This window comes from Anabas testudineus, chromosome 14, assembly GCF_900324465.2.
Source record: "Anabas testudineus chromosome 14, fAnaTes1.2, whole genome shotgun sequence".
NCBI lineage: Eukaryota > Metazoa > Chordata > Actinopteri > Anabantiformes > Anabantidae > Anabas > Anabas testudineus.
In genome coordinates this window covers 15337139-15362828 of record NC_046623.1, presented here as the reverse complement: position 1 = coordinate 15362828, position 25690 = coordinate 15337139, and the positions used below count along the sequence as shown (strand labels likewise).

The 25690-nt window shown below is 40.1% G+C and overlaps 2 protein-coding genes across 4 annotated transcripts in view; both read left to right on the top strand.

Annotated features, from left to right (window-relative positions):
• The first annotated feature begins 1193 nt into the window (after nt 1–1193).
• Nucleotides 1194–15786, top strand: LOC113169657 (RING finger protein 145). Its single transcript, XM_026371243.1, has 12 exons — nt 1194–1359; nt 5219–5470; nt 7356–7464; nt 8210–8301; nt 8935–9170; nt 9300–9475; nt 10009–10149; nt 10234–10416; nt 10663–10810; nt 10942–11064; nt 11220–11453; nt 11649–15786. The coding sequence occupies exons 2-12, from the start codon at nt 5287–5289 to the stop codon at nt 12261–12263; spliced, it is 2241 nt and encodes a 746-aa protein (XP_026227028.1). The 5' UTR covers nt 1194–1359; nt 5219–5286; the 3' UTR covers nt 12264–15786.
• A 2278-nt stretch (nt 15787–18064) lies between these two features.
• The window catches only part of LOC113170697 (transcription factor COE1-like), a 68270-nt gene continuing 60644 nt past the window's right edge, over nt 18065–25690 (top strand). For 2 of the 3 annotated variants that reach the window (XM_026372896.1, XM_026372894.1), the window contains exons 1-4: nt 18623–18753; nt 19472–19628; nt 20188–20251; nt 21333–21388. In XM_026372896.1, the coding sequence (XP_026228681.1) occupies nt 18623–18753; nt 19472–19628; nt 20188–20251; nt 21333–21388 (408 nt within the window). Of the gene's footprint in view, nt 18754–19471; nt 19629–20187; nt 20252–21332; nt 21389–25690 lie in introns of all 3 variants that reach the window. The other variant, XM_026372895.1, reaches the window with a different exon arrangement.

Genomic DNA, 25690 nt, shown 5'->3' with positions numbered 1-25690 from the left:
CTCCCGGTAGTGACGCAAAACAAATGCGTCGTTGCCATAGTGACCACATCTCGGTAGATTTACGTTTGATAACAAATAATTAATCGATTAATCTCCAATTAATTCACCATTAAATGTCGTTTAATAAAACATAGAAAAGCTTTAGACTACTAGAATTATAGTATACATCATGACATATTTATTTATTTTTATTTTACCTTCCAGACATTTATTCTAATTATTTTTTTGTGTGTGTTTCAACTCTCCAAACTATGGCTCCATTATTAAATAGAAACTCTAACAAGAACTGTGCATGTTTATCCACAAAAATAAACAATTATCCCCCAGTTGAGTTCACTGTATTTAGCTTATTGTTATCTACAAAAACAAAGAAAGTCCGGAAATAGTCATATTTGAGAAACTAGGACAAGCAAATTACTGATTTGTATGTTGCAGTGACTAAAAAGATAAAATAGCTGCTTTTCGCAGCTCGTGTATTTTTTATTTGGGTATTTGATTATTCATTAACATTCATGCAGAATTCCCTGATAAGTAGTATCTGCGTGTGTTATTAATAGAAAACAAATTCACTAGGCCCCTTTCTCTTCATCCTAAACTTGATCTTAACAACTGATCACAAGCAGTACAGTGCATTCAATTTACATATTTATCGTCTCATTTAATCCCTTTATTATCACTTTCCAATATTACAAAATTCTGTTTATATCCTACATTGCTTCTCATCTTCTACTTATATACATAATTACTGACTGCAAATGTGATATGTAAGTTTTGTACTCTCATACCTCACTTCCTTCTTCTTTGATGTCTTTTAACTATCACAATTGTCAGTGTACATTTGATATTAATCATAATGTCAAAAAAATATTAGTCTAATATTATTTTTTATATATATTATTATAATATTAGCAAAATATTCACGTGGCCACTATAGCATTTTGCATAGCCTCTAGCTACTTTTATTTTATTTTCTACTTTAAAATGCATTTTTCTCCAAAACCCTTGGCTATTTCTACTCAGGTAGAATTTTGAAGTGCTGTTACATTAACACATGAGCACTTTTTCTTTCGTAAAGCGTCTGATCAGATCAAACTATTTTCACTTTTCATTACAGAAAGAACAAGTGAGCAGCCACAGGATTTAATGGACTGAGTTGATTGCGCATGCTCAGTAGATCCTTCTTGGTAGTTTGGATAATGGCTGCTAGGTGAGATGAGCGGATGGGCCACATCTTTTGAGTGTGAGGCGCCTTCATCGAAAGGGCTGTTAACTCGGGCGGTGCCAAGTTAAAATGGTCGCTGTCCGACCCGAAAAGCACCCCGAAATCGTTGTACATATTGCGAACATCGCTCTTCAAATGTAAGTTCTCCTTTTTTCTTGTTAGTTTTGGCTGGTCGCCATAGTCTGCCTGCTAGCTAGCGTTAACGGTAGGCTACAGTTAGGCTTAGTGGCTATTCGAGGTTAAAATGTTTAACCTGTCTAGTTTCATGCTTATACGAGCGTCTAAAGTGAAAGCGTTAGGTTCGAGCTTGTGTGTAGGGTGGGATTTTATATCTCGTTATGTTGTATTCAGCTTATTTGCTGACGGTCGCTAACTGAAAGCGAAATGTTAGCTGACTGCGTTAGCTTGAATTACTGGCACCGTGCCTGCTGTCTGCTCGATGCAGTTCATCATCTCTGCACAACGCGTACATTGTGATAGGGTTATAGGTGTATTACCAATTAGACAGATTACACATACAGTAACCGAATGTGTTCCTTTTTACTGCCAGCCTTATAGATTATACTGCTTTAAACAAGCCAGTCTAGTTGCGGTCTTTTGCGGCGTTGCTGTTAGATTTTCTTCCGTCGGGACTGAGGGGTTACTAGAGTTCATGGCATGCTACAGTCGATGCAGCACAGTTATCCGTAAAGTTTGCAATGCAGGTGCTTTAGTTAAGCAAGCAATGATGTTAGAGAGAGAGTAGTTTTAGATAATATCTGTCACAACATACACTGTTACTATTAATGGGTTACGACAGATAAAAATACAGTGGTAGACAGACGCGTTATATAATCTGGGATTCTGCGAAGTGATCTCTTTCTGGCCGGTGATGGTCGTGGTGATTTCACGGTTATGTAAGTTGTGAGAATCCTGTCCCGAGCTGCAGGGTTAGTAATAGATGGAAACTCTGTACAAGTCTCATTAAAACATTATAAACAGACTGGAAACTTGTCTTGTAAGTGATGGATGAAAATCTTGGGATAGAAATATAGCTTTTTTTTATCGGCTGTTTTTGTTTGTGAAGTTTCTTTAGTATATTTTTTTATATTATTAAGTTTTGCTTGATTATGGTTGAGTTGAGTTTAATTATTTACACATTTTAGTTCAAATTACAAATTCTCTGTAATACTGCTGGCCAGAGCTTGGTTAACAATAATTTTTCTTTCCTGGAAGTCCATAAGTCCAAGAGCAAAGAATGTTTAGCCCTTGTTGTTGATATTCTCTGTATAAGATAGCTAACTTTGATTAGTAGCAATGTTAACACACTCGCCAACCAGCCAACTAGCAAACATTAGCTAACAAGTTACATGTTCTAGGTGTCCTGAACAATTTTAACATGGAAGCTGTAGCAGGATCACTCAAGCTGACAGCAACAATATGCATATTACTATTTGTCCTCTTTTAAAGGTTGAAATTTGATTGATTTACATTTATTCACCACAATTACATTTATGTAGGATTAATCAGTTTCTGGAAAAATATGCATCACGTTAGTTTCTGTATGTAGTCATGGATGCAAGGAGATAAGTAAACTGAAGTTGAAATAAAAAAAAAAAAATTACTCTCTAAGTTTATGCAGGTATAAACAGTATAGTTTGGTGACTTGACAGTTTATACTGATGACCCTGAGATGACAGAAATGTTAACCATGAGAGATTTTGCAGTACTATTCACACATTGAAGTATGTGTCCCTTTTCAATATTTCTGATTGTGTTAGGCCATCGCTGCTGGGCAGTGTCACAAATCAGTGAGCTTGACAGCTTTATGGCAGAACTAGATTTAAGATTTTCCAGTACCTCAGGACAGTTCTATTCTAGCCATAATCCCATCTGGTGGCTCTTGTATTAGAGATATTTATAATAAATAAATTACTTCTCAATTGAATTTCTTTATATATGTTCATGGGTTAATATTATGACATTGCCTGCTCTTAGAGGGTATTTAAAAGTGTAAATAAACAAACTACACAAAGCATTTTCAAATTCAAGTTCTAGGTCATTATTTCCCCATATGTGCATGAAAAGACAGATAAATGTAATGCCATTCTTTGTGATTCACAGTGCAACATGAAACAGGTCAGCACAGAACAGTAAACATGTAGAAAAACAAACAAAAAGTAGACAATATTATAAAAATGTCAATATTATAATAACAAGCAGCACTTATGGGTGAGTCAGACTCGACCTTCATCAGCAACAACTTGGACATGAACTTGGATGTTGTTGTTTTTCCATCTTGTAGCAACCTTGATATGCTGTTTAAATTTGCATGATTGAAGTCACCAGCAATGATGAAAAATCTATTGGAGGTTGTACTGTTTATTGATTGCTGATGCTGCTATACAGCGTGTGCAGGGTCTCTGTCTTCTTAGCACCATAGAAGCAGGAAGGTTGCTACATTAACAGCGTTTAATTCCTAAGGCAAATAGTATAGACAGCACTTCCCTGTAAAAAGCTATATGAGCTGAGAGCAGTGATTAGATATAACCACAGCTTGTGTGCCATTTCTTGTTGATATAAACACACAGTTAACGGGCATGATCACAACCTGTGATGGCATTGGTTGACTAAATAATTAGTTATAATAATAAGCTCTAGGGCAACCTGCCCTGTGTCTGAAATACTGCTCTGTGTCTGTTTCAATTAAAATATGCCAATTTAAATATAACAAGAACATTGTGTGAGAAAACCAATGACGTCTAATATTTTATTAAGCAGACTTTGCAATTGTACCTCATTTATCACTCCTAATGTTGAGTTGGTCCTGCATAAGTGCACCTGAGAGTGTTACCACATAGTGTATTTTCATAGTTGCTTGTGCAGCTGCTTACTGTGTGGAACAAGGGCAGTTCTCAGAAATTAATGTGAAATGATTTATGTGTTGTCTGTTAAATTGAGCAATATTTTGTTATGTGCCTGGAAACTAGTAACTCCAACTCTAGTGTGTGTATTTCCGCAGCAGTCGATGTTTGTCTCCAGGATATTGGACTTAGCTTGTCGCCAGCCACGCATCACACATAATGTCCGAACAAAATAATTTAACAACCGTATGAGCTTCAAATAAGCCCCTAATCAAGAAAACACTGCAAATGTTTACATTGGTAGTGCTCCTTTTCACCACAATTAATTGTATTTATACACATGAACTCGTCTCTTGTTTGCTTGTGTACTTCCTGTATATTCTGCATGGCAAATCCCATTCCACACTACCTCTTTTCCCATGATTATTTTTCTCAGTCATGTGTACTTAATACACGTTACCTTCAGGGTGTAACTGTAACCACTAACATCACATTCTTAAACACACATGTTTATACCTCTGTTGTTATGTTATTGTTACTTCTTGTTCTTCTATAGCCTGGTATTAGCTTGAAGTCATTTTATTGGTGTGTGTTTATTATTTTAAAATGTCTTTCTCACTGTTTCCACTGAAATCTTTTTCATTCTGGTGTTTTATTAATTGGCCTGGTGGCATTTTAGTTTCATAGTCTCTAAACCAGGTGAAACCGCCTGCGTAGTTTGACTTGCTCATATTGTGCTAACATCTTTCGTTTTATTGAATATATAAATATCAGTATTTCAGTGATTTAGCAAGTACATTTGTTTGGTTTGTCAGCCTGACATATGAATAGCTTCATTACATCTTGTTCATATAACTGATATTATGGTGAATTTAACAGCCATCTGCCAAACTCAGGGAAACATTTGGTGTTTTTGAGTCGTCTATTTCAAATACAACATTTTAATATTAAGAATAAAATCTTAAATCTTAAATTAGCAGTTTGTGTGTTGTGTACACTTCTGCTGCTTCTGATAAAACCTATTTTCTGTTTCACGACAAAGCAGCATTTATTTTATTTCTTGCTCTTATCCTCTTGAATGGCATTCAGTCTTTCTTGCATTATATCAAAATCCCTTCTTTCCTTTTTCTGCCTCCTCTCTCTTTCTCTACAGCGCACCCACTGTTAACATCCCGTCTTAGTGGTCAGTTCTGCCTGCGAATCAGAGGTTAAGCTGAAGCCATGGCAGTGAAGGACCGTGTAGAGGCGGTGCTAAATGTGGGTCTGCGTGTTCCCAGCATCATGCTGTTGGATGTCCTGTACCGCTGGGACGTCAGCTCCTTCTTCCAGAAGATCCAGCGCTCCAGCCTCTCCAACAATCCCTTGTTCCAGTATAAATACTTGGCACTTTACCTGCACTACGTAGGTCAGTCTCTCACGCAAACACTCACTGTGTCAGTACAAGTGTTTCCTCAAACACACTATACAAATGCTTTGCTGTGTCTGCACTACATAGCAATTTACACATTTGATAAGACATGTATACAGAACTGTAGCCGTTGGTAAGTCAGTTATCTGTCAAGTTATCATGGCCTACTGTACTGTTTTATTTGGATTATTTGACTGGGTTATCAGCGAAAGTGGCTGTTTTATCAGCTTTGTCAGACACATTTGTAACAGAATTGGTTGTGTTTGCATGGTTAGTTTAGTGTTTTTTTCTATTGTGCAGAAACAATCTTCTGTACCTAGCCTGGTCATGTTGAAATGGTTGTGTTTTGTGGTGATTCACAACGTGTGGAAGTGATTGTTTGGTATGATGACAGAAACAATAAAATTTACTTTAAATTTAAAGAAATGCATTACCCATTACCTACAATCAGCCAGTCAGCAGAAAAGCTGGCAAAAACTCAATAGTGAAGCAAATTTTCCCCAGTGTGGTGAAGCATGGCTTTAAAACACTCTTAACTCTGTCCCTGGATTGAACTGTGACTGAGTGGTTGCCAGTTTGGTGACAAATAAGTTCCACTTATATGTGAAGGTAATTATATACCATTTCAACAGCTGTTACTTGTTAAAGGAAAGATGACAATTAACTAAATGACAACAAAGCACTTGATGATAAACAACAATCCCAGAACACACCTCTCAGAGTAAAGATCCTTGAATCAGATTACCACAAATAAAATATTGTCATTGCAGCACAGGATGTCAGTCTGGTGTATTTCTAGTGAGCGTGAAGTAGACGGAGCAAGTTTGACGGTCAGGCTGTGATTGGGCCAGCCAAATGAAAACAGACTACTACAGTGCTTAGTTTACTGTGTTTTCTTATTTTTATACGTCTGTATGTGTGTGTTCTCAGACTTGGCAGAAGTTAGTTAATGAGCCAGTAGGATTGGTATGTGCTGATGAGTGCTGTGGGTGGACAGAACGAGTACGAGGGAAGAGAGACAGTAAAACCAAAGTAACAGTTTCTATGGACTTTTGCTGACATGGTTTTAGGTTGTATGATAAGCCTGTCAGCAGCAGTGATTGATTGACAGTACAGTTACGTAAGACACATCTGTCACACTCAAATTCACAGTATGTGTCAGTATATCATTTCTGTGATTGAAAAGAGGATGTGGTCTGCAAATAGGGAAATTTGTAGTTGTTTTTTGATGTATTTGCTGCCACCAAAAGCACAACAATATCAGTAATGTGATTCCACACATTGTTTCTATGTCCCAGTAACTAATTAAAGACCATCTGCAGATCTGAGAAGCTGAGTATTGTGATGATCAACTTTTCCTCTATTTTATTGAGTTGCGTAGTAACTAACTTTCAGTTGGAATCAAGATAATCACACCTGGCTGTTGCTCACACTGCGTCAAACAATTTGCATAAAGTTGAGCTCTTGTCTTTCCCCAGTAGTGCAGCCTGCTGGGGTGAGCCGGGCTGCAAAGCCTGGTTTCATTCATGTATGAATAATAACAATAATAACGACATACTTTATTGATCCCTTTGGGGAAATTGTTGTTTGGACAGCTGCAGTAGATGACGACGCTACTGTGTGGTGTCGGTGTCCAAGGACACCTCGATATATAGCCAGGAGGAACCAGGAATCGAACCAGTAAACTCTGGGGTTTATAGACGACTGCTCTACCAACTGAGCAGCTTTAGCTGGCCCTGCCTTTGGATTTATACTGTCACATTTTAGGGATGTTTTTATATTAAATCTAATGTAATTACACTTTTTATCTCATACTTGATTATCCACCCCCTAATCATCTCATATCAGTTGTTTTAAGTCTGTATGTCTGACTGTCTTACAGGTTACATTCTGAGCTTGGTTCTCCTCACTCTGCCTCGTCAGCACCTGGTTAAACTCTACCTGTATGTCCTCACAGCGTTGTTGCTGTTTGCTGGTCACCAAGTCTCAAGGTATACACATACTGCATACACTACAGAATCACACAATATCAGTGGCTGATAATGAAGACAGTTTAGTTATTGTATTGAAATTTCAGCTGATAGTAATGTTGAATAATGCAGCACATTATTGCACACACTGCAGATGAAGAAATCATCCGGGTCCACAGCTAAAGCGTGTTTGGAGTTGCAGAAATATGCCTTTGCTCCTCCTATGTTCAACTCGCTGTCTCCTCTTAATCCACCACACACAACACAAGACGTTTTAAACAGCCATATGAAGCAAAGGGAAGAGTTTAGAGGGGCAGATGAAAGAAGTGACACAGTGCACAGTCAAAACAGTTTATCAGTTATGATTATTGTTTCTGAAATTTCACATTGGTGCATCAAGCTGTAGTAACCATTATCTCACCTTCACTTTAGTGTGTAGTGAATGTCCTGAAGGTGCCATTGCACCTGGGGCCCATATTATTTGCAAACGAATAAAGACATCTGAATTCAGAGGTTTATTCTGCAAGGTAATTTATTTCAGGTGTAATAGTTTATTAGATTTGCAAGGAAACCATAGCTTTTAGTGCCTTTAGTGACTATACACAATGTAAACTGTTGTATCTTATTTCAAGGTATTTACCCACAACATGTATATAATGGCTCGTGAAATTCTTCCCGTGGGTCGAGCTATACTATAGCTCAATATAATGTTATAATTAACAATAGATTTCCCTGTAAATTGAGCATTTTGACCTTTCTTTGTCAGGGATTATGTTCGCAGTGAACTGGAGTCTGGCTATGAAGGACCTGTCTACCTGGAACCTCTTTCAATGAACAGATTCACCACTGCACTCATAGGTATGATATTACACATGAATGCTTGAAGACACACTGGAACTATATACATTACAAAGCTTTATTGTATTGTGCACAAATATAATCAGGAACATGCAGTTCAGTAGTTCCTCTATTAATTTACTTTGACTGGCCCAGAGGAAGAATACAAATAGTTTTAATAGTGGAAGTGTAGTTAAGACATCCCTGTAAAGTCTCTGTCAGCATAGATCTCAGTGAAGATTAACTGCTACTCGTAAAACTGTGAAAGTGAGATCATTTTTTAATTAGAAAGTGCTGCTGTTTCTAGGTCTGAAGGACCTTGTTTCATTTTGTTAGAGAGTAGTGATGGAGTTTCCTGTGCTATAAATAGACTATACAGAATTTCATTTTCACTGCACAGCAAAAGCCTGAGGAAGCAAAAATAATGCAGTTGTGCTGACAAAGATACAATTTTGCAGAGATATTAAAGGGAATAAATAGAAAAGTGACCTTGTCATCACCACTGTAGGAAAGCCACAATTATCTCACAGGACACAGAGAAAAAATACTACAACAACCAACAAAAACAGTTTAGATATCACATTGTGTGTATTTGTGCATTTTTACACCCACTCATCTGTTTTTATCTATGTGTTAACATACATCTTGTTTCAGGTCAGCTCGTGGTATGTACGCTGTGTTCCTGTGTGATGCAGACCAAGAGAATTTGGCTTTTCTCTGCTCACCTCCTCCCTCTAGTGGCAAGACTGTGTCTTGTCCCACTGGAGAGCATTGTCTTCATCAATAAGTTCTCTACGATCTTCACGGGCCTGGAAGTCATTTACTTTTTGGCTTCTAATTTACTGGTTCCATATAATCTGGCTAAGACTGCTTACAGGGAGCTGGCTCAGGTAAGAAATTATTACTATGTCTAATGTTGTAAATCTTCTTGGTTTTCTGACAGGATTTTGTTCTATATCAATCCAGAGCGATTTCCATATATGTAATATTAATGATGCCAATTATCATCTGTCCCCCAGGTGGTGGAAGTGTACGGACTTCTAGCTTTGGGTATGTCTCTATGGAACCAGTTGGTTCTTCCGGTCCTTTTTATGTGTTTCTGGCTGCTGCTGTTCGCCCTGCAGATCTACTCTTACTTCAGCACCAGGGACCAGCCTACCTCAAGGGAGCGACTCCTTTTTCTTTTTCTTACCAGGTAAGCTCAGAGCAGAACTTCTTAGACTAAGATATGCTTCAGTCAAACAAGAGAAGTGTTCTCAGAGGAGACACAGTGTTAAGACATGTGATTTTTGTAAATTTATGTTGAGCTGACAACCAAGTTTCCAACTGGTAATTAAACTCTCAAATGTTGTTCAGTCTGAATGAAAATGATTAGCCTCTTTTCTGCACTCTAGCCACATACTAGCCTACAAAAACAAATGTCAGCATTTTGTATATTGACATCAGATTATGATGTCCTTGTGATGTTCCAAATCAATTTATTACAATTAAAGTATTTTGCATACCACAGTTTTAAAGTAGTTTATTCACTTTATCATTAAAAACACAGTAATTTTAATTGTGCTTTAGGGACCAATTACCAATGCAAGTCTGACACACACACTAATAGAAAGTATATTAATTAAGTGCTAGAAACTAAACCTTCAGCAAAGCTAAATAAACTTACATTTTATCACTGAGCCACGACTAATCACATTTTTTTTCTCGTCTTTGCCTCCTTGTCTTCAGCATTGCAGAATGTTGTAGTACACCCTACTCCCTGCTGGGTTTGGTTTTCACTGTGTCCTTCATCGCTTTGGGAGTCCTCACACTCTGCAAGTTCTACTTACAAGGCTATAGAGCCTTTATGAATGACAACACCATGCACAGGTCAGTCGCGGTGTATGTGGCTCTGTTGAAAGTGTGTGTGGTTTTTGTTTCTTTTAATAACTTTTTTGTTTTATTTCTGTGTAGGGGAATGACAGAAGGCATCACCTTGCTGATCCTTGCAGTCCAGACTGGGCTCATTGAGCTGCAGGTCATCCATCGAGCCTTCCTCCTCTCCATCATCCTCTTCATTGTGGTTGCTTCCATCTTGCAGTCCATGCTGGAAATAGCAGACCCCATCGTCCTGGCCCTGGGAGCATCCAGAGACAAGTACAATAAAAACACCATACAGCTTGTTTTAGTAAAACAAATGAAGTGCTATATATCAGTCATCTGACATTATTTATTGCTAACTAACAAATATTGTGCCAAGTAAATTGTAAAATGTTCATTTTAACTTTGCCTGTAGCTGACAGTCTTCTCTTAAAGTGGACAGAAACGCATGAAATGAAGTAGTATCTGCTCAGTATGTGTCGGCTACAGAAAAAGCTAATCATCTTTTCACTATCTGTTTAGGAGTTTGTGGAAGCACTTTCGAGCAGTGTCTCTGTGCTTGTTCCTGCTGATCTTTCCAGCCTACATGGCCTACATGATCTGTCAGTTCTTCCACATGGACTTCTGGCTTCTAATCATCATATCCTCCTCCATCCTCACCTCACTGCAGGTTAACATGCACACCCTCTTCTTGGATGTGTCACTCTAAATATATACTGCTTAATTTGATATCAACAGTTTGAATTGTGTGATTAATTACTGAATTGCATTAAATGAAAACTGTTTACTCTTCACCAACAGGTTCTCGGTACTCTTCTCATCTACATTCTCTTCATGGTGGAAGAGTTTCGTAAGGCTCCAGTAGAGAACATGGATGAAGTTATTTATTGTGTTAATGGGACATATCGGTTGCTGGAATTCCTGGTAAGTGTTCCAAACACACAAACACAGTATACAGTATCTCTAGAGAGCTCAGCTGAGAAGGCAGTGTCAGTGTCATATAATATGACATCAGTATCTCTGCCTCACTGTCACTAATATCTTTTTTTTTTTTTTTTCTCTCTTCTCTCTCCTGCCAGGTTGCTGTGTGTGTGGTGTGCTATGGTGTGTCAGAGACTGTGTTTGGGGAGTGGAGTGTGATGGGTAGCACCATCATCCTGGTCCACTCATACTATAATGTCTGGCTCAGAGCCCAGCTGGGCTGGCAGAGCTTCCTGCTCAGGAGAGATGCTGTAAACAAGATCAAAAGCCTCCCCACAGCAAGCAACACACAGCTGGAACAGTACAACGACATCTGTGCTATCTGCTACCAGGTATGAGCTGGTGTTTGTGTAGATCTAAAGAGAGAACACAACCAAGGATTTATTTCACGGTTCAAGTTGCAGCTAGACTAATGTAGCATTTTGCTTGATATGCGTTAGTATTGACCAAAGTGGTTTAAAAAATGTGATGTCAAAGGAAGTGTAACAACACAATCTGTGCTGTGGTTTTGTTCTCATTCCCTCCAGGACATGAACAATGCTGTGATCACTCCGTGCAGTCATTTCTTCCACGCTGGCTGTCTGAAGAAATGGCTTTATGTGCAGGAGACGTGTCCGCTGTGCCACTCACAGCTCAAGAGCCAATCTACAGCCACCGGTGTCCCCAATCAAGACACTCCTGCAGCCAATCAGAACCCTGCCGGACAGGAAGAAGCTCCACTAAATAAGGAGCAGAAAGATGACAGGAAGGAGGATGGAACAGAGTTGTCAGAAGAAACATCTCCCTCTTCCTCTGGTGTACCCTTATCTTCCCCATCATCGGCATCTTCTTCTTTTTCTCCACTTGTGACTGATTCTCTGCATAACCAGTCATCCACAGTTGACCTCCCTTCATCGTCCTCCTGTTTAAGTGATATGGTGGACGTGCTCTCTTCTCCTTCATCTCTCTCGCCCACCTCCACCCCTGCCACCTTTTCCCACTCGCCCTCACAGCTACTGGCCCAGACAGAGTTGACCCCTGCTGGACATGACCCTGCCTCAGACCAACTGCATCACCAGAGGTCCTCTGCTGGTCTGCCATCACAGCCTGACCAGGCCACTTCTCCTTCTGAGGAACAGTCTTCACTTCCGTGCAGCCTCTGAGTCCCATTATAGCACACAACATACATGCATGCACATATAACCACTGAATCTAATCTGCCTGTATCCTACTTGTCCAGCAGTTGACTGTTTCGTCAGATTCAACTCCAAACCCATTCATACCAGAATATAAGCAGATGCCCACCACTAAGAAAAAACAGAGATTCAACTTCACAGTATGTTGCCGTTTTTAGGCAGTTCTCTTGGAACAGTTGATCTAAATGTGTCTCATGAAGAGTTTGACTCATGCCAGCAATGATTTCATGAGGGTGGGCTTTTCAGTGTCTTTGTTTAGTTTTTTTTTCGGGTCTTGTTCAACACAAAATGGGCAAACGGTCATCTCATCTCAAAAATAACTGGGAGTTCTACATAATGTCCATGAAATGTGAAATAATGAAACTGATGTCTCGCACATCACCCTCATTTCTGCTGTTTCAGAGATTTTCACGTTGCTATGAGGCACTCGGTGACATTTCTCAAACTAGCGTCTGTCCTTCTAATTTCAATCCAAGACATTTCATTTGATGGTTGCTCCCATCCTGCCTTTGTTTGTGCAGCTTCTCTTTCATTGCTGTACTTTTTTTTGGATAGTGTTTGGGTTTTCACTGTAGTCCTCTATGCGCCATGATCTCATGATGAATGGGTTAGAGGTTTGAAGATCCTTGATAGACTATAACTGATGGTTGCATTTTAAACCGTGACTTAACATTTCTTAAATTCAACACGTCTCTATGAATTGTGATGAAGAGTTCAGATTTTCACTGTTGGTTGACAATAGTTATGTGTGTTGGTGAATACTGAGCATTAACACACTGAATGTTGTTTCTCAAGGCCATCACATGACCTGAAGCCTGGTGCTAAGTAGAGGAACATGTTGTGGCCTGGTAGAGTGTTCAGAGTGAGCAAATCATGAGTTCATATGAAATAACTAATTAATTTCATGTGTAAAGCTTTCTCTATTCTACTGCTTCAGTGTTTGAATCAAACTTGTTTGGCTGGTCCCAGCAAAAACAGTTGTCCTCATTGTCGCCAAACTTTTGTATTACTGTTACAGAGATGTTATTTTTAAGGTAATTTTTACATTACAGCTTTATTGGACAGTGCAGATGGGCTGAAAACAATGAAGCGAAAGACACAAGAGGTAGATGATATGTAACAGAGGTCACAGATTGTATTTGAAATGTAAAAATGTGAAGTGTAACTTTGCCCACAGAGCCGGCAAGGAGCCCAAACATTGTGTCGTTGGCTTTACTTCATTCATGGTACTCATCTGTGCTCATCCTCCCACACTCAGCTGATTGACAAACACAGCCTGCTCTAAGTTTGCCGTCAGTCGTGCGATTGACTCTCTTTAACGGCCAATCACATCCCTCCATGTAATCACATCAGTGCCCCCCTGAGTTTCTAGAGACCATCATTATGCTCCTGCTGCTCTGTCACTTCACTCCATGACATTTTATTACCAGCAAATTGAGCTCTTTGATAGCTTTTTTTTGTTTCACCACACACACACACTCACTCCTGTGCATAGCAAATGGAACAGGACTCGTGTCTGTGTGTTTAATTGAAAGATGAAAACCTAAGAATGCTACGTCCTGATGCACGCTTATATGTAGAGCTTGCACGCTTTCACTGTTACCATAGCATTTATTTGCCCTAAGTGTGCTCTAACCTTGCTACAGATGCTTCTGCCATCTTTTTTTTTTATTTTTTATTTTTGAGTTTGCACTAATGCCATTTATATTAGCAACGCTCCAAAGCTGTTCTGTGGCTGTTAGCAACCAAATACCCTCTGTTTGTGTACGAGGAATCAGCCCAGTCTTTGTGTGTAATGTATATAAATGTCGCTCTGTATGGCATCTATATTAAACCAGAGGAGTGTTGATAGATAAATAAGATCAAGGCTTGTGTTCTTCAAAGCTTCCCAGCGGTGTGATGTTCTTTGTTACTTACATTCCCATGAACAAAGGCAAACGTTTGACTAGGAAGCTTTTGGGAAGCAATGCCTTCTGATCTCTGAGGCCAGCCGGTGTTGATGCTTCTCCGGTCTGTATGACGCGTCTTCAAGCTGGTGTGATCACTCCAGTGCCCTGTACTGTGAGGAGTGGGATCAGCATGGCGCAGACGGACAGGAGACGCACTAGTTACCCTTAAACAGTATTACTTACGACCACTATTACTAAAGGTCTTATTGATATGAATGACTTTTCCTTGACATTTCGAAAGCGTTGGCTGCAGGACTGAGAATGAATACATGAACAATGTAGGATCAACCTGAGCAACGCTGTTTAACTTTGTGTTTATTTTTTTTTTTTAAGAAATGAAATGTAGAGTTTGTTGTATTTTGCACATGTTCTTCAGAAAGGTGAACATGAGGACTTGGTGTTCTCAACTGACTTGTCATTTTATTATCGACTCCACGCTCTAAAACAAAGTAGTTATGGTTAAAAAGGTTCAAACTGTTTCACACACATTAGATTTTTGTTGTGAATTATTTAAGTTGTGTCGTGCATGATAAAATGTCAAATGCTCCACGAGGTGATAACTGTCACTGGAAACGAAATGAGTTTGCTTTGCAGTAATAGTAAATGAAAACTGGCAGAAATGCCTGTCAGCTGTTGATTCCACGTATATTTGATCAGTTTATACTCCATGTTGGAGAATTTGCAATTGATGCAGTTTCTCACCAGTCTCTGAACTGTGAGATATTTTTAAAAGCTGTCTAGGAGATGATCTAAACTTGATATTTAATACTGTTTAGGTTTTCTATATTTAAAAACAACCGATTCATAGGTTACCAGGTATAGACAGCTTGTGAAAGTATTGTATTTTGAACCTTTAGACGCATTATTTTCATTCCAGTTCATCTCTGAGATGTCAGTGATCGGATTGACTTAATTGAAAATGCTTCAGTGACTGTTGAGGACATTTGTCTGTGTGCTAATGTGCCAAACAAATGCAACTTTAAAATCAATCATTCAATCCATACACTGTACCTGTGAGTTAACAAGCGAATGTGTCCCCTGTTTCCTAATTAGTGCATTTTCTTATACTGAAATATTAGATTTTAATGTATTTGTCCATTGAGTTTGACTGAGCAGAGGAGAGATCTGGATATGGACCGTATAATAGCTAAAACCCCAGAAGTCTCTGAGACTCGGTTTACCTTATGGTGAAGATGTACGCAAATATAACGCTGGAATCTATAGCTGGCATGGAGCTGACCACTTTTATTTTCTCAGAACATTTTGAATCTGCATGCCTCTGACTGACAGATGTGTTGAGATGTACCTCAAACAGCCTGTTCATGTTCAGGGCTCTGAATCTTTTATTATTATTATTATTATTATTATTATTATTATTATTATTATTATTATTTTATACCACACACACCACATAATTAAGACTGAATGCTGTTTGTGTTCTGTTAAACTGCTCCATGGTTGGTTTGGGAATTTATGCTTGGCATTGCCTTGGTTATTTACAAAAATGAATGTCAGAAATAAAATGAACCATCCTCTCTGGACTCAGCCTTGACTTCATATTGATACGTAGATTTACAGTAGATTACACAGATACATGTTCATGTAACTGTACACAGTGTGGAACAGGAAAATGAATATAGAACCAGTAAATGAAAGTCAAATATTACAAATAATTTATTATTATTACGTGCTTTAACGCCACAGACACACACAGACCATGCATGCATGTTATTTTACAGCAGAATAAGCTGAGACACCTGATGCTGATCTCCAGGTGTCTGTGTAGCGACACATGTCGGACACATGGGGGCGCTGCTGTGTTGCTTTTAGACTGAGTCGGAGCCGACACGCACGCACCGACCACCGGCCCAGTCCGAGTCCTGCAGGGACTCACTGCGCACTACAGTGCGTTGTGGTGTTTTTAATCTCATGTGGTTCCTGATCTAAAAGGGTCTCCTGTCTGGCGCATGCGTGTTTCTATAGCCAATTATTAGAGTAGGGTTTATTATTTTAGATATAATTGGATTTAATTTCGCTTTAGACGTCACCAATGTGTAAATATTCATCTTAAAGGACGCTTTAAAGAAAGACTAACACGTGGAAGTGGCCTTTTTATACTCAGCATTTAGTTCTGTACGGCACTCTCACATCCCTGTATGAGCTAATAAACTTATTGGATCAGAGAATAATCTTGGATCTTGGATGCATCTCTTGTGTTTGGCTTGATCAGACTTTGAAACAGACTCCAGAGTATTCAAGTCCACATTATCTTTTCCTCACAGCTTCAGCGGATGGATTTGTTATTTAGTTATTTTTGCGTAATCGCCCCCCAAAAATTTGGGGCTTTTATATTTTCAAGACGTTAAACTGCCACCATGTATTTTAATGTCGTTAAATTAAATTGCAAACCTTCTATTTTAGTACATCATTCGCCTCTGCATGAGCTGACATGCAGAGATGAATCTCTTCTTTAATATTTTTGATTAAACACCCACTCCGATCGATTTCAACGCGCCCCCATTCATATATATATATAAATATTTATATATATAATTTTTTTTTAGCTGTGAACTCGTTTAAATCCTATACGGGCTGATCCACCAGCGTCCCTCTCCTCTTATAAGCAGGAAACTGGAGCATAAAAGACTCTTATTCTCCATAATCAAGGTCAAGAGCGTTTTTCAATCACCTTTGGGAATTAAAGGCTGGAGCGGCGCCAGCTCGTCCTGCCAATCATTTTCACAGCCAGCTGAATAATACAAAAGTTGTTGACCTTTTGCACTTCGACAGATCAATGCGCTGTAGCTTTATTTTAAAATAGTTCACGGAATTATCTATTAGTATTTGTAATTTGTTTGGATTCCCTCTCTGCGGTGTGATAAATAGTTTCAAATAACAGATGGTGCTAGAGGGAGAGACAAAGCGGGGAAATCTGGTAGCAATTATCCTCAATTATGTTCATTGTTATTTCGAGCTAATTATTGTTATTGTCACTTTTGTTTGTGTGTCTCGCGGCGCTAGCCTGCAATAAGCAGGCCTACTGAACACAATGGACAACATGGATATGATGTGACGGTGAAATACGGCTCCTAGGATGGAGTCCAATCACTGGGTCTAAATACAACTTCTATGGAAATGTGCAGGCTGAGGTTTCCCAACAGATTCACGGACTGTCTGCAGCCAAGATTAGTCTAATAATGGATATTCACCGTTTGTTATAAAGAAGATTTCTGTTGTTTTAGTCTTCTGTAGATTACAAGTTGTTGGAGGACAAGAGTTAATTTCGTTAAAAAGACAGTTTGTTTGTTTTATAAAAATTAATGAGGCCTTATTAATATGTTCATGCATCTTAAAGGTCCAATCAAAGGCTGCACATTTCTTTCTATGCCCTGCGTAAAAGTAGATGTTTGACATAATTAAGTGCTGATTGTCCTGCAGCGGAGACGTGTCCACCTCCCTTTTCTACTACCGAGGACTTTACTCTTCTCTGCAAAAGCTAAAAGAACTTTTTTTGTTTCAGGCTTGTGCGGAAGCAGAATCGATCTTAAGTAGTGGAACATTTGTGCCAAACACGGACGGAGCGGGTCCGGGTACCGGGACAGGCGTAGAGGAGGAGAGGTGCTCCGGGGCCGCTGCACGGGGCGGACCTGACTCCACTCTCTTGTTTGGGGGCGTCTCCTCTTCTCTCCTCCAACTCTGTCCCCTCCCCTCTTTCTCTTCCCATCCTAGCTCCCTCTCTCTCCCCCCGGGGCGGGAGAAGCCCGTGTTTGGTTCTCAGAGAGGGAGAGAGAGAGAGAGAGTCCTTTGGTAAGAGTCACTAAGCGTTTCCCTCAGAGAGAGAGCGGAGTGGCGAGGGCTCGGGAATCATCCGCAGGAAGCAGAGCTGTTCGGGACCTCGGCACACGTCCCGGACCACTGGGCTGAGTACGAAGAAGAGAAAGCAAAAAGCGAAAAGAGGAAGAAAGAAGTGTCAGATAATGATGACATCTCATCTGGGTGGTAGCTGATCTGGTTTCTGTCTGACAGCCTGAACTGAGGATCTCTAAGCGCACCAGGAGTGACTTTTTTAACACCTTTCCGCGCTGGTCAGACCGTGTCCGGGGTTCTTCTGGTGATTTAAAATTGTGTTTAACTCATTGGACATTTTGGATTCTATCATATATGATTTCGCCTCCGTCTTAGCACCTACTCTCACCATAGGACTTAAATTAGAGGAATAAAGAGTCTGCTAGTTGGTTTCTATCCAAGCGCACGCAGCAGAAAGGAGCGCGCCCACGTTACTCATCTTGAAGTGAAGGATCTATAGAGCAAGTGCACTGTGAGGTGGAGAGAATCGGAGACACGGAGGGACAGACATCGAGCTTCGGAGGTTTGTTAATGTTTGGGATCCAGGAGAGCATCCAGAGAAGCGGCAGCAGCCTGAAGGAGGAGCCGCTGGGAGGAATGAACGCTGTCCGGAGCTGGATGCAGGGGGGCGGCGTGCTGGACGCCAACACAGCCGCCCAAAGGTGAGCTCTCCCCGGGTGGAGAAAGCGCGGCCACTACATGGAAACAACGTGGTTTTACTCTGTCAGGGCCCGAAACCTGTGCAGGACATGTGGCTGTGACGTGAGGAGACGCAAACGAAGCTGCTGTTCGGAGGAAGAAATTTGGATTCAAGTGCTGCAAAGATAATCTGTGAAATTAACATTCTTAGGCAAATTAAATCCACAACTCACTAATTAACCTTCACATACTGAACAGTTAATGGCAACATGTTGTAGTTGTGCCTCAGATTTTTACGCACACGAACCGTGCGTCTTCTGCTGTTAATTGGCAAAAGTTTAATGACCATGAAGCCAAATTTCAAATAATTAAATGTTTAAAATGAATTATCCACGTTTCTTTATTCTTTTCCAAACAAACAAGTTGTATCCAAGAAGAAAATTCACCTCTTGTTCCACAGAAGCAGGAATGTGAAGGTGCACAAACCTCAACAGATCAACAACTTAACACACAACTCTTAAAAAAGCTGTTTGAAATTTAATTAATTAGATTTTATAATATATAAATATATAAGTAAAGGATTTTCTTAAAAATAAAAGTTTGGTCATCAAATCCACAATATTAGTTATAAGAAGCAAATAAAAATTGGATTCACTTTGGTTGGGAGCTCCTCATATTTGTTTACTGAAGTAAAATCTTCCTCATTCTAACACCGACTCTTCCTCGCCTGTGTGTCCACAGTGGAGTGGGTTTGGCTCGGGCTCACTTTGAGAAACAGCCGCCCTCTAACCTGCGGAAGTCCAACTTCTTCCACTTCGTCCTGGCTCTGTACGACCGGCAGGGTCAGCCTGTGGAGATCGAGAGGACCAACTTCGTGGACTTCATCGAGAAAGAAAAGGTCGGTGCTCATAATATAATAATATAATATAATTTAGATTTTCTTTAGGTCTTATTGTGCCATTATGGCGCCTGCGTTTAATGTAATATTTAAATAAACTAAAATAATAATAATAATAATTATTATTATTAAAACACGTTCGATTCATTTGTGCAGTTGACACATAAGAAAACATCTTTCATTTACAGCTCGATGCGACACAACCACTTGTTCTATATAAACAGCGGCGGGCCGAGCGGTCTCCTCATCAATTATGACACCGTTTAAATTAGCTGAAATGTAGTGAGAGAATTTACTGTTGGATTTATTTGCCCTCCAAACATAACCAGTAATTACAGAGAAATTAAAAAGCCACAATAACATCATGATTACACATGGAGAAATTACAGAGCTGCTCTGATTTAATATATCCGCTGTGAGCATAAATCACATGTTTATTTAATGTAACACTGGTGTGAAGGATTTTATAAGTTGGATGTATACAGGCCTGAGGGGTGCCTTTTTTAAAAATAAAAACAAATGTTCAATAAACAGCTGAGTGTCTGTTGTGTGTGTTAAGGAGACAAACGGAGAGAAGACCAATAACGGGATTCATTACCGGCTGCAGCTCCTTTACAGTAACGGTGAGTGAGGCACACACACTCACACACACACTTATTACAATATAATTTACTAAATCAGCTTGGTAGCATGCTTTCTCCTGCAGTAACAGAATAGATTAATGTGCAGTAGAGGGATTTCTGTTTAATTTCTGCACACATTTCAACAAGTCAGTGCAAAGCAGGAAGTTTGTGCCTGCTTCCTGGCTTTGTCAGTGTCACTGTGCCTAAATAAGTTTGTGCCCCCTAAAGTGGCTCCTCTGTCAGGCTGGGCTGGTTGCACGGTTGTTGTAGTGGCTGTGGGCTGTGGTGTTCAGGCCTCTACAGCGCCGAGAGATAAAACAACAGCATCAACCAGCAGGAATATCCAGGCTCCTCTGGGATTCAGATGAAACATACTGTGAACTGTGATTATTGATTTTAATATGTTTCATCTGTTCAAGTGAACACTGCAAATAGGCTGCACCATTTGGAAGTTATGGATGTTTTGAGTCAAAAGGCGATATTTAACCTCACCAGGGAAAATTCAAATTGGACAGTTTTCAGAGCATCACGACTGGATTAGAAAGTCCAGAGTCTAAAGGTAGAGGATGTTTGAATTGCACATTTTTGGATTCTGGCTTGTACAAATAAAGCCGTCTTAGTATTGCAGTAAAAGAAACACAAATTTGTTGGTTAGCATTTATTTTCGCCATAATAAACAGTTAGTGGCTGCTCCTCAGTGTACACACGCCTCTCCAGTTGTTCTCAGCCTTTTTTTGGCTGCTGACACTTTACAGTGAGGCTACTGTGTCAGAAGTAAAATTAATAACAAGATTTCATACGGAAAAATTGCAAATAAAAATTTAGACAAAATCCTGTGTAATTTATTTTCAGTATGTTTTTCTGCTCCCCTACATTATTTATCACCTGGTGGATCTTACATTTGCAGGAGCTTTTTGTTATAAATGGCTGAACTAATTAAATAAATACATTTTTCCCACATCCTCACTCTTTAACATTCACCCATTTTTATGTATTTTTTTTAATGCAGTTTTGTATGTTGTTCTTCTTGTCAGAATCTATGTAGAGTTTATGCTTTCTGTCTTCTTCCGTTTCCCAACAGGCATAAGAACAGAGCAGGACTTTTATGTTCGACTCATAGACTCCATGACTAAACAGGTAAACACACATTTTAACACACACACACACACACACACACACACACACACACACACACACACACACACACACACACACACACACACACACACAGTCTGTCACCTCTCCTGTTACCTCTTTGACAATGAACTGCTCCACTGATTCTCCTGTACTCCGCCGCCCTCCTCTATCTGCGTGTACTTGCACACACCCAAAAATGAGTGTTTGTGTGTGTGTGTGTGAGCGCAATTCTGCGGGTGGGTGTTTCCACATTGTGTGTGTGTGGGTGGTGACATGCACACACACACACACACACACACCACATGGTTCTAGGCGTTTTTGCCTGTACTTCTTCTCTCGCTGTGATTAGAGCGAGGAGGCAATGAGCGAGTGTTGAGGAACAGGAGTGTAATTCGGCTGCTCACAGTATGAAGTGGGAAGATGTAACGGCACCTCTGGGATTTGGTCTGACGAGTAGAGAGCATTTTCTGATCAGATCCAATTTTTCTGTTAATGTTTGTGTTTTTGTTTATATGTACTTTTATGACTGAGAGAGCAGCAGGCACAGTTAAGAGAGAGACAGACAGACGGAACAACAGGCAGGTTTAAGTATTCGTGCACATGTTCTCCAGGTAAACAGCTACAATCAAGGCAGATTTTTTTTTTGTTTTTGCACAAGAAACAGAGTTTTCTGTGTGGTGAAATGTATTGTATGTGTGTGTTATTGTGTCAGAGTGTGTGGCAAAGCATGAGGAGCCAAGAAGCCACACAATTCACTGAATACTCGCTAATGTGACTCCAGGCTCGGATAGAGTCTCACACGGCTGCTGCCATGCCGCACCGCATACTGTGCGTGTGCCCGTGCTTGTGTGTGTGTGTCTGGCAGGCCTAAGGGACCACACTGTTCTCTAATAACACTGTTTAGCTTGAGCTTGGTGAGGTGACAGCCAGCTATACGCACACACACACACACACACGCACACACACACACACACACACACACACAAAGTGAGTTCAAATTAAACGGCTGATTTTTTTTTTTTTGCCTACAGAAAAATACTTTTTAAGTTTCAAAAAGGAAAAGTCATCTTTTCTCAACACAGTGTTGCAGACAGGTGTTTGCTGCACCTGTGGGTATCTGCCTGTGTGAGCACTGGTGTGTGTGTGTGTGTGTGTGTGATTGAGAGAGGAACAGAGAGATGACAAATGGGAAACAGCACAGGTATTTAGTGTTGTATGCGTGCAGGAAACGTCCAGTGGAGCAATAGAGCATGCTCAGTTGAGTGTGTGCGTGTGATTCCCAGTGACAGAGGAGTGGAAACCTAACAGGTGGTCAAACCAAAACAGTGGTGTGGTTGGCTTAGTTGGTCAGTGATGTCATTGCCGCTGTTTTTCTAACCATGCACACACACACACACATGCACAGTCTAACTACTTGGTAATACAATTCATCACTGACCTATGTAATATTGTGTTACCATTAAAGGCGCAGTGTAATCCAAAAGGACAAAACAGTACTGAAAATGGTTTATACATCAATCATTTTTGTAAACAGTGCTTCACTATTTGTCTAAACAGAAAGAGGAAAAAAGAAACAAAGCAAAAGCAACGCATTATGATTTTTATTTAATAATCCTGTTTTTAGCCTTTAATTGATTTTTAATCATTAATAAATCACCAGCTTCACACATGGCAGTCGAGTCAGTGCAGCTACAAGAATGGTGTAAGAGTATGTCACCTCTTCCTTATTTTAAAAGCTCACAACAGCTATGCATACAGATAACGAAGGATAAGAGTGGTGCAGTTTTGATTATGCATAATATTCTCACCAGAGCCCATAAACTGTAGGTTTTTACTACTAACAAGTTAACACAGGTTCAAATGCAAAAATTGTAGTAGTAACTTTTTTTAAATTAGTAGAGCAGCAGCAGCTTGTCACTTACTTTTTGTTTATACTATATTGTTTATTTAGAATAAACAACTGTACTGAACTTACCCAACTTACACAACACAGTCAAAAATCATAGATGTGGCCTTTAAACTGCAGGTCTTGAGTTAGGGTTGTTGATCAGCGTTCAAGTCTTAAATCCATTCACTGTCAGGTTGGGTTTTGCTCTTTTACTGTTCTGCTGTGTAGCGTTGTTAAGTCATATGGTGTTATTAGGCTCATATTGTTGATTCTGTTTATTTCACACTTCTGACAGTGATTCTTCTGCCAGGAAAGTAAAGCCTACTCCAACGTTTGGCACCCAAAGCACTTTGGCACCTACTTCTGTTATTCTGCTATTTCTGTCTGTCTACCTGTTTTGTGCATGTGTGCTGAGAGGGCCAGTATATGATTGTGTTAAACGGAGGAGGAAAGTGCCCCCCAGCCTTCAGAAGCTGGTGCCAGTTGATCACGACTCTGTCCCAGACAATAAAGCGTCTGTCACTGCGGCCCTGTCGGATCACTAGCTTGCATGTCGACCTGACATTAACGCAGGAGGAAGTGTGTTCCCCTGCTTAACGGCTCCTTGTTTACACGCCGCGCATGTCATGCTACTTCAAAGGTGGAGGAGAGAGCGGCAGAGATGGTGTATGAAAGGCTTGGTGAGGCGGAGAGAGGGAGGAGACAGAGGAGGAAAAAGCTGATGAAAGAGAAGAGTGGAGCAGGTGAGGTGACAGTGTGATAAAGAAGCTGAGACACGCAAAGGCCGGGATGGAAAAGGCAGTAACAAAGTCTGAGAAATTAAATATTATCAGCCATGCAGGATAGACCAAGTGGTATTAGAAACTTCAGAGCTCAGTTTAGCACAATGCTTCTGGGATTGGCAGTTTTTGTTTTTGTGATCCGCATCATCTGAGTCACCGTGATGCTGTAAAGTGCCTCAAACAAGGTCAATACAAAACAAGGATTGTGAGAGTCTGACCCAGGTCTGCCACAGAGGGAGATGAGTCAACATAAACAAGGCAAGGTGTCAGGTCAGGGAGGTGAGAACTGGATCTTATTTATCTGCAAAAAGAAAGAAAAATGTATCTGTAGAGAACAGTCTACATAAAATCAACATAATCAGACTTAATTATGAAATATTCTAATGAACAATTCCACATATTCAGTGTTTCGGTTCAGTGAGTTCACAGCACAGGTGATAGATTTGGGCAAACTTGAAAATATGATATATAAGAGTTTATTGACCTCTTGTGTGATTTTGGTGGAAAGCACAGTCACATCAGTCCTAATTCTGTTCATAAAGATAAATGCATTCACCTGGCCCAAGGTGTGAAGGTTTGTGTACGTGTGAGCGAGAAAGAGAGAGAACAAAAGAGCAAAAGTGCAAAAAAAGTAGAGAGAAGAGAGGTTGAGATGACATTGATGCATGTTTGTCCATGGTAAGAAGCGAGTTCAGAGGAAGCTGCTTGGCCCACTCTTTTCCCATGGCACAGTGAGCAGACCTAATCATAGACAGAACTATGGCTTAAAAAGTACATTTCCTCTTCAAATTCTGTCTTTTCTTACTGTTCCCACACTCTGATTTGCTTTTATTAAACCATAATCGAGGGAAAATATTACAGTTGAAATGTTGATGAAAAGGGATTAGAAAAGCAGTTTCAGATGTCTTGGTTGTCCGATCAGCATCAGTGACGTGTTAACAGGAGCTGCTTTGCTTTGGCTGAGATCATTTCAAATGTTTTCAGTCTGGATACCTGCTTATTTTGTTTCCAGGATAAATTAATTTACATCACATGCGGCTGAAATTGCACATTATCCTCTCTCCCATCATCGTCTTGTACAGCTTCTCTGATAAAAGTGGCTCTTTTGGAAATGTTAGCTTTGCCGCTGTTGCACTTTCGGCCTTGAGCTTCGATTATTTTTGTTTCATAATGCAGATATTCATAACTAGGCATGCACAGCCCTGCAGTCCTGGACCACCAGGTTCATGTGTTGATACAGTTTCAGCAGAGAGTTTTCAACCGGATTATATGCACATGTATGGAAAATTATAACTGACAAGGGCCCTGGGCCCTAAAACAAATGGGGGGCTCCATTTGCAGAAACATAGAGGGTCCCGGAGACAACTTACTGTTAGTATGAAATGCTTTAGGCTACAATAATCCTGTAATGGGGCTTTCGCACTGTGCAGCCACTGTCACTGCTCTACATTATTCTACAGAGCTCCAAGCTAGTTTCTCAGGGCCGCGTTGGGCTATAGTTTCTACAAATGAGGGGCACGCTCTACAGTCCTAGTTCATGTTGGGGCCCCATGTGGAACACACTCGCCCTGGGGCCCCTGCTGGGACAGCCCAGGCTCAGACACAGGCCAGATTCATACAATATGATCCTTT